This window comes from Artemia franciscana, chromosome 14 (assembly GCF_032884065.1).
Source record: "Artemia franciscana chromosome 14, ASM3288406v1, whole genome shotgun sequence".
NCBI lineage: Eukaryota > Metazoa > Arthropoda > Branchiopoda > Anostraca > Artemiidae > Artemia > Artemia franciscana.
The window spans coordinates 31,707,638-31,717,791 of NC_088876.1; the positions used below are offsets into that span (position 1 = coordinate 31,707,638).

The 10,154-nt window shown below is 35.8% G+C and overlaps 1 protein-coding gene across 1 annotated transcript; it reads right to left on the reverse strand.

Annotated features, from left to right (window-relative positions):
* Window positions 1-3,938: 3,938 nt before the first annotated feature.
* LOC136035776 (piggyBac transposable element-derived protein 3-like) lies at window positions 3,939-5,183 on the reverse strand. Its single transcript, XM_065717748.1, has one exon. It carries the CDS (start codon window positions 5,181-5,183, stop codon window positions 3,939-3,941), a length of 1,245 nt encoding a protein of 414 aa, XP_065573820.1.
* Between the last annotated feature and the right edge of the window lie 4,971 nt (window positions 5,184-10,154).

Consider the following 10,154-nt stretch of genomic DNA (forward strand, 5'->3'; position numbering starts at 1 on the left):
AAATTTCGGACAGTAAATTTCTCTGTATAAGCCTGTTCTCTGTTGCATTCGTCTTTTTGTGTATAGACGCTTATATTTACATAAAAAGACAGTGCAGCAGAACTGGTTTCTTATAATTTTAAAGTTTAAATAAAAAAAAAACAAGGGTTCTAAACCTCAAGTAAATAAAATCTCAGTAAAATTCACGTATATTTTTTTTGCTCCCCTTTTTATATTTTACTAAAAAAATAGAACCCTCAAAAAATTTTTAATCAATTTTGCTTCAATTTTTTGCTTATCCTTCACCTAACGAATTTACTGCTCATTGAAGCTGTGCAATTATGTGGCCTCTGCTCCTGCCAAAGAACCTCTTCCTCACTCAACATACAACAATATTTTTTCATTTTATTTTTTAATATAAATTTAATCAATAAAATATTGTTTCTTTGTATTTTTGCAAACTGCTTGTTGTTCTTAGAGCTAGGGATAGTTCACAAGGACGGAGTACAAGATAGAGAAAATTAAAATAAATACATAACTATGTTTATCAAAACAATTTATGAAGAGCACTTACTATACACGAACAACTATTGTATACTTTCAACTTTAAGCATCCCCTTTTAAGAAGGGGATGCCATGAAGGAAAAGTGATATTGTGGTTATGTTTCAAAAACAGTTTCGAGAGACCTATTTTGGGCCCGCCATTTTATATTTGCGGATTAATGCTAAACTTCAAAAATGTAGCTAGGACTTTTTTATATATAGAGTGAACCTGATAAAAGTAGGAAAGGGGATCTTGCTTGTCCAAAAACCCCAATGCCAGGGTTTACTGTATCTATATGCTTACTAATGGCGAAGTAATAATAATCATAAAATGACTAAAATAATTCATTCTTTCAAATATATTGACCATCGGGTAAAGAGTAATTTCAATTGAAAATATAGTGCGTATTCATTGAAGAGCCAAATTGTTTTGGGGGTTAAATGAGGGCTGCGCAACTCATATTAATGGCCTTTTCCGTTTCTTTTTGTGCTGGATTTCTTCATTCAATTTAGTCTGTTCGGTTTAAGATTGTTAACTTAGAGGATTCGACTTATGCCCGCTCTGATCTCTAAAATTGTGTCTTATCTTTCGCAAAAATGCATCGTTTTCATGCATTGAATTTTTAAATCAAATAACAGTGTATACAGTACTTATGCGTTGACCATAGCTTCTGGTGTATGGATGAGCATCCTAACCCCAAAAAACCTTTGGGCGTTTTCATGAGTATCTAGGCTTGTATGAGAAGCCTAGAGGAAACTTTTAAGAACCTAATAAAATTATTGAAGAAGAATTTTTATCGTCTTTCAAAAGAACTATGCAGTAAGGTCGTGGAAATATGGCATATATTTTATGACATTTTACAAAATGTTGAAGATTAGCAAAAAAATATATAAAACGCCTTTTAAACCGTCGATTGTTGAAAAGACGTTATACTTTTGACTGTGGGGGAGACCTGTACTTAACGCTTTCGGTCTCTAAAACTCATAAAAATTTGGTTATAATAGATTTTGAGTTGATTGTAAATCGAAAGTAACTCTAGAACAAAAGAGTTTATAGCATAAGTGCAACAGCATTTTTCATAAGCTTGCTCTTTGGGAAACAAGTTCTTTCTGCTGTTGTGATTGAAAATACCCTTTATAACAATTTTTTTTGCCGATTCGAGATATAAGGCTCAACCTCTTTTTATAGATTGTTGGCAAAAGTAGTATTTTTTAGTAATGACTTTAGTGCAATCAGGCTGTCTAAACATAGGAATTGATTATCCCTTTTGAGGTGTTTCTTTACCTACCGTAACGGTGATACTAGTATATAGCTAGTAAGAATGGTGGGTACTCAGAAGAATATCCATTGACACCCTGTTATATCTCTAGAACCCGTATTATTAATCTTTTGGAGGAGTATAAACAGCTTTCTATGAGCTCTGCAGAACACGGGCATTCATTTTTGGGAACAAGTTTTTTGTAAAATTTGCAGAGAAGTATAATTGAGATGGATGGCATTGTGTCCATAGAAGGTATAATGTCACCATGCTTTCTTGCCCAGAAGGAACAAACCCATTCGAGAATATCTATCGCATGAATGGATGGTGAAAATATATTTTTGAGGAGATGGGATTAATCAATATTCTTTATAGCTTTACCTCCAAAGATGAAACCAGGGTAATGCACGATCTTTGACTGACTAACTGATTTTTTTTGTGTGTTGGTCTCTGTCTTTGATTTTTGGAAACTGACCCTCTTGGCAATAGATAACTTTTCTGTCTCCACAAGATATACCTGTGGGTACCGGGAAACCTAGGTTGTGTCTCCATTTCTAAGGACATTTGTCAGTATCAGTAAAAAAGTATAGAGAATTGTTTACCTCAGAACAGCGTCGATCTGAAAACACTGTCAATTAGTCCAATCTGTTTTAATGTATTGCACCTTGCATACGGTAAAGCCCTGCTTGTCCATAAATGTGGTCATGATAAAAGTTGAAAAAATCAAAGAGAAAGTGTTCTCCACTAATATTTAATATTCGCACCATAATGCATTTTAAATTACATAAGCCGATTTTTTTTTCTGTTGACAAGATTATTACCCGCCCTTTAAATAAAAATGGTTAATGGCCTCTTTTGAATTATATTATTGAAAACAGGAAGTTTTGTATAAAAAGCAAAAAGTTCAAACCAAACGAGAACCAAAAAGTAAAATCCAAAAGATTTTGCATAAACTCTTAGTTTGAGCAAAATAATTTTGATAAATCAAGCAGAAATCCATAAGAGAAGGAAACTTAAAATGAAGAAAAATGAAAAGAGTGAATGAAAGCAAGCTTAGAATGAACGTAATTTGCCGTAAGTAAGGGTGGTGATGTCTAGTGCGGGCTAATCAACAAAAAGCTTCAAAAATCTTCAGAAAAACTGGTAATTTAAGGCATTACTAAAAGTTTATTTTAGCTCTTTGGATGCAAGTTTCGAGTAGGGACTATAAGAATGATTGATAAAACCCAGCAGATTAAATACGATTTTACGTTTTATTCTGACACAATCTTCCTATATTAGCTGTCTTACAAAAAAAAAATTGAGTCTTCGTCAGTATGGATATATACACTGTCTGTGTCAACTAGAATTTCCCTGTGGACATTGAGATTGGCAAAACCATTTAGCCTACTTTCAGACGTCACGTTTCTTAGGTATGTCTTGATTCTCCGAAGTGTAAAATGGATGTTCGGAGAGATTGCTTTGCCACAAATATTTAGAAAATCAGTTACATTGACATGGTGTGCCTTGTTCCGTTAGAGAAATTTTTGCCAAATTTTTTTTTCCGCCATCAAACGTTTAAGGTGTTGTTTTCCAAATCTTCTTCATAAATTTCGATCAACTTCAAAAATGGCTCTTTCAGCTCTTTACTTTCTTCACTATTCTGTGGATAAGTGTGAAGCAAACAGTGAAACCCTTTTAAAATATTCTTGTGCTTTAAGAGACGTTCTTCTATAAAGTTTTATACTTTCAATCCAGAAGATGAATAAGTTAATTCTTTAAAATTGTTCTGTGCTTTCGGCTGAGACATTTCTTCTGTGTATCTGCCTGTCTACAATCCTTGTAACACTAATTGTAGTTTCATTCCATTTGTCAATTTTTGGCCAAATTTCCATTCCATTTGGCCATTTTTGGCCAAATTTCCATTCAATTTGGCCAAAGAAAATTAACCCTTTCAGTCACGAATTATTTTCCTTCGATGGAAAATTCTAAAAACCAGACTGCATGACACCTTGGGGTACCTAATCATCGTCAATTTTTTTTAGATTTTTTGGAGGAACCTTTCTATGTTTTCTAGCGTGTACTCAGTTGAGGACAGTGTGATCAACTTTGTAGTTTTTCATCAGATATAGTGAGTTTATTGAGAAGTTATAAAAAAATACTAAGCACAGACAAATTTCACTTTTTAATGTGGAACTCTTTGAAGCAGTTCCTGTCCTCTTCTAGACACAATGGAACGATGCATTTCAAACACATAGTGCGAGTTTTCAACACGCATGGCGAGTTTTTACACCTACTCTGGCCCTTTACTTTTTGAGGCCAATGAGAGAATGCATCATTTTTCACTGCTGAGCACGGACGCTGAAACTTCATCTTTCTTTTGCGAGATGCTGATTCGTCTACATTTTCATGTTCGTCCTCCTCACTAGAGGTGAGAGACCTTGGGCGACCCCTTCTTCTGGGGGTCATGCCTTCAGCAGACGTAAGCGCCTCTGCTATTTCCATGTGGAAGGAGAGCAAGTCCATCGAGCGTTCTGCTTTGGCCTTCCGATCAGCTATATATTCTAGCCATGAATTGCAGATGGATAGGTTGACCATGTGGAAGATCAGTCTCATGGTCCATTTCTTAGATCTAATGAATGTTCGGTAATATGATAGCATTTGATCCATCTTGTCCACTCCACCCATATACTGGTTATACAGGGATACAACTTGGGGCTGGTCAACCTGCAAGTAGGCTTTTGTTTGTTTACACCATCTGCGTACCTTGTTCATTGCTCCACTTCCAATCATATTCGATGCAAGGATAACTGATCTGTTGTCCATCCATTTCACCAAGCAGGTATCTCCACTACTAGCCACTACTTCACAGAATGATCCCCTTCCTCTCTTTTTCATGTCAGAATCAGTTTCCAGCCTAGCTCCCTGAAGCCTGTTGCTTCGTATAGTGCCTGTTCTGTAGAGGCCCATCTCACTTAGTCTTTCCAGCAAAGCCAAAGACGTAAAGAAATTGTCGAAATAAAGTTTAGTAAATTCCACAAGCTGAAGTCGTCCAGCAAGATTCAAAACCATACCTGCTCCGAGGCCAAAGCTTTTGTACTCTTCAGCCATGTTCGTCTTTTTGCCCTGATAAATTTCAAAAGAGAGTACTCTTCCATCCGCATTACACAGCACCAAGATTTTGATGCCCCATGGGCAAGGTTTTCCCCGAATATACTGTTTGATATCAAGGTTTCCAATAAAAGGGACCATCTGCTCGTCACAGAAGAGGTGCTCAGACGGAGAAATAGTCTGCGTTTTCTTCTGCACAATATCAATAATAGGTCGCACTTTCCAAAGACGATCCAAGTTATCAGGGTCTTTGGAAGTATTATCAACCAAGTGAATGAAGGACCAAAGGCGGGAAAATCTGTTGAAGTTCATCGTATCAGCGATGAGTGGGATGCGCGTTCGTGTACTTCAGTACATCCGGTATCGTGGGAGATGGAAAACCCCCATGGCAACGTGAATCCCAAAAAACTTCTTCATTTCGACTGCGTTAGTATCAATGGATTTTCCAGTCTTCTGGACGGAGTACAGGTTGGTTTGGTTCACAGTGATTTCAGAAAAATCTTCTGTTAGATATTCCGCAAAATAGTTTATAGGCTCATCATGACCTGGTACAGGTAGACTTGGGGCTGTGCTTTTATAAGCTTTATCAAATTTTTTCTTCTTCCAAACCTTGGTTCTGCCCTTCCTCGGTGGAGGCCTTACATCAACTTCCTCGCCTTCAGTTGATGCACTTTCACTGAAACTCACTGCTGCCGTTCCTGCATTGGGTCGAGGGTCGTAATCGTCCTGCTCCTCGTCGCTATCCAGAAGGTCTGTATTGGAGATGTCACTGTCAATTTGATCAAAAATGTTCAAAATTTGCTGCTGGTTGACGCGCAAACGCCTTGGACGCTGCGAAGGACCTGAAAAAAATAGTTGTAAAACTGCACTCATTGCCCTGTTCGTCATTATTAGGATAAAGAAAACGGCGTAGAAGTGATAATAAAACATTTCTAGATACGACTTTCTTTAGCTGTTTATTTTATCTTTATTATCTTTAGCTGTTTCTTACACTATACAGATGCATCCTTTTGACCATATAGATGCACATCGTGACTTTTTATTTAATTAATTTATTTTTAACCCATATCGTTTACAAAAATGAGACTTCGAAAGCTTCGATAATACACTTAGTAGTTCCTAAGATATACAGTAAGTTCCTAAGTGTATTTCGGAAAACATAGATGTAAATAGTGTATTTTGATCTAGTTTAACATACTGCTGAACATTCCTTGGAAATTTCAAACTAACAACCCACCCTTAGCCATTCCTGGGATATTGCAGATGCACCTTTTGGTAAAGCTGGATGAATATCTAAATTAACCTCATCCATAGCATGCCCTAAAAGTTTTACCTTAATGCTCTCAGCCTTTTCATACTTTCAGGTTCAAACAGGCCCTTTGTCCCACTAATGACACCTATAATGTAAACAACGGTCGACTTGCACAATTAATATCCCTTGTCAGAGGGGCATGACACCCCTAGGTCCATAGTTACTGGGCTTTTCAACTATGCTAAGAAAAAATGGCTTGGGAGTGGCTGGTTGTCCTCTAATAACTCTCAATTCCTAATCAGGATACTTGAAATTCCAATCAAATGGGTCCCCTCTTAAGTTTTTAAGACCACTCGTACCATTCGAATTGGTCCGGGGAAAACAAAAAAGAAGCAAATGCGCTGCCTATGAATTATATTTTTCATATTTTGAAGAATATATTTCAAATTGTGTTTGTTTAACAACCAAAATTAAAAATTTTTTTCATCAGCCTGGTGAAAGTTTAAAAAGAATTTTAACAGAAAAATAACTGAATCTCAAGACCAAATGAGTCTTATAGTTCTATGAACAACAATCAAAGTTCTTCTTAAGGAAACAACCTAGGAAAATCATCTAGAACCTAACTTCAAATTTACAAATTTACAACCCAACTTAGCATTTACAACCCCAACAAATTACAACCCTTATTTACAACCCAACTTAGTCAAAGAAATGTACAAATTACAGCTTTTACGTTTTCCCTCTCCTTCCAAGAATTTTTCAAAATAGATTTACCACGTGTAAATTCACCGTACATAGAATATTATATTTGAAAGAAACAACAAAAAAAGCAATGTAAAAATTACACGCCGCTTGCTCAGTTTGCTATGCGTTGATCACACTGTACTCGGTTGAGGACACGTAGTTGGAGAAAAATCGCCTGCCCTCCAGTGTTCACGCAGTTAGTCTATTTTTGGCCACTAGATGTCTTTACTTATCTTGTCTAAGTATTAGTTGTTAGATATGGCCTTAGATTCATCCATATTCTTACACATAGACTGGAGTCTTACCTGGTTCTGCACTATTTTGAGATCCATCCATTCCTCAACTTCAAACTTTTGTATAAAATGGAGTTTTGAAGTTAGAACTTTCAAACTTTTTTCAGATTATTTCTTGATGAATGAAGCTTATGGCGCGCTAATTTGAATGCATATTTACCTGTAACATAAGACACTAGGTGGCAGATAATGGTATGTTCTCAACTGAGAACAAAATGACTGAAAGGGTTAAAATCAGTGAAAAATAGAATGTTAAACTTTATTTTGCCGTGGGGGGAGGAAAGGTGTCAGCACGCCATAAGTTGAACACCATACGAATCGTGCATGTTGTTTCAATATCTCTGGCGGGGTGTCCATATTGCTGATGGACAGGTTCTCTTTAGTAACACGTAGTGAGAGCCAATTCAAGTTTTGTTCCACTTTCTTTTTGTAGCTCTTTAATGTTAACAATGCTTGATATAGCAACAGGGCCCTTGACTGATACCTAGTGCTTTGCTCAATCTTTGACAAATTTTTTAAGGCCTACTACCGCTCTATTTTAATAGGTCCATAGAACTTGCTTGCTTTTTTTTTTTTTTTTTTTTTACAACTAAGTATTTACACATTACAATATAATACTCTTCTGATCTTGTCAAGTGCCTGACAAAAGGCTCTTTAGAAGGGCAGTCCAGTAGACGTGAAACAAATATACCCTCATCCAAAATTTGATTCAATCCAAATTTCAATTTTCAACCCATCAACTAACAGTGGTCCCCCAATTACCTAAAAAAATTCACATAATACCAATCTATTAGCTTTATACAAGTTCATAATTTTTCCTTTTTCCATTTAAAACACCATAATTAGTTAAGGCCTTTTCATTGTAGTTGCCCTGAAAAATTAAAAAAGTACACCAGCTTTGCCTGAAAAACTTTATTAAAGACACGCTGAATGTGAAAATTGCCTTTGCTTTTGAAATTTATTCTGCTTTTCAACTGGCTGCAAACTACCACGTTTTCTTATATTTTCTCATGCTGTCGATAAATGAGTTTCTTAAATTGAAATTGCTGGAACTCAAATAAGGAGAAATAATATGTAAAAATATCGTACAGATATGTAAGTTTCTGAATCGTCTCTATTTGACAGTACGGGAGAATAAGGACACGAAAAAAAAAACGAAGCTATCCACAGCAAAAAAGAAAATCATAATTTTGCAAAAAAAAAATCTTATTTGAGCCGTGATTTCACTGAGGCTTTTTCGGAAAAAGACTTCACGCTTCTGATTTTTTTTTTTTTTCTTATTTTTCTTAGCAACTAAGTGGATTTGAAAATTGTTTCCACTCAACCAATTTTGCCTAAGAAAGCTATAATAAAGAAAGGTTAGTACTTGGAATTCTAATTTGTTTTCTTTTGTGGTCCTGTTGCCTTGCATTGTCTTGCTTTGTCTCCGAACTTATTTAAGAAAACGCTCTAGTATATTACTTTAAAAATTTAACCTTATTTAACCTTATTAGATAAATAAAAAAAACTAGTTTTTGAAACTGAAAGTAAGGAGCGATATTAAAACTTAAAACGGACAGAAATTAATTCGTATATGAAATGGGTTGGCCCCTCCGCAATCCCTTGCTCTTTACGCTAAAGTTTTTAATTGTTTAAAAAAGTAGAATTGTGGCAAAGAATCAAATTTAGTGTAAAGAGCAAGGGATTGCGGAGGGGACCATCCATTTCATATACGGAGTAATTTCTGTCCGTTTTAAGTTTTAATATCGCTCCTTACTTTCAGTTTAAACAACTACTTTTTTTATTTAATTTCTGAACGTTTTTGAATTAATGCATTTTTGATTTTGGCTCTCCGCACATTAATTAGTAAAATGAAATTTGCATATTAATTTTTTTTTGGCTAAACGCATTTCTCTTAGTTTTGATCAGACGATTTTGAGAAATAAGGGGTGGGGAAGGAGGCCTAGTTGCCCTCCAATTTTTCGGTTACTTAAAAAGGCAACTAGAACTTTTAATTTTTAACGAAAGTTTTTATTAGTAAAAAATTTAAGTAACTTAAGAATTAACTTACGTAACAAACTTTTATGCTCTTATATTTTTTATTATGTATATGAGGGGGTTTGTCCCCTCGTTAATACCTCGCCTTTTACACTAAATCTTAAGTTTTGTCCCAATTCTTTAAAAATGACCCCTGAATCAGAAAGGCCGTGGAATAAATAGTTGAAATTACTAAAAACACTTAGCATAAAGAGCAAGGTATCTATCTCCTCCTAAATATGTCGCTCTTTATGCTAAAGAATTTTTAGAACCCCTCAAATGCGTAATAATCTCTGTTAGTTTTAAGTTTTAATGCTACTCTTTACTTTCAGTTGAAAAACATTTTCGTCTTTATATTTTCATTGTTTTTTTTTATAGTAATGCTAGAAAATCCTGCGCCCTTTTCATTGAATTTCTCTTCAACCATGACATGTTCCTCCAAGAGAAGATCCTCCCACATAGCCTCCTCCGCTCAACCCCACCCCAAACCAAAAAAAAAATCCCCCTGAAAACGTCTGTACACTTCCCAATAACCATTACTGTATGTAAACACTGGACAAAGTATGTAACTTGCAGCCCCTCCCCCAGGGACTGTGGGGGAGTGAGTCATTCCACAGACATAGTTAACATGGTTTTCGACTATGCGGAACAAAATGGCTATCTCAAAATTTGGATCCGTTGACGTTGGGAAAAAATGAGCGTGGGAGGGGGCCTAGGTGCCCTCCAATTTTTTTTGGTCACTTAAAAAGGGCACTAGAACTATTCATTTCCATTAGAATGAGCCCTCTTGCGAGATTCTAGGACCACTTGGTCGATACGATGACCCCTGGAAAAAAAAACAAACTAACAAACACGCACCCGTGATCTGTCTTCTGGCAAAAAATACGAAATTCCACATTTTTGTAGATTTTTGCTATAGGTAGATTTTTCAAGGAGCTTGAAATTTTTGCTACAGGGTTCTCTTATACGCTGAACACG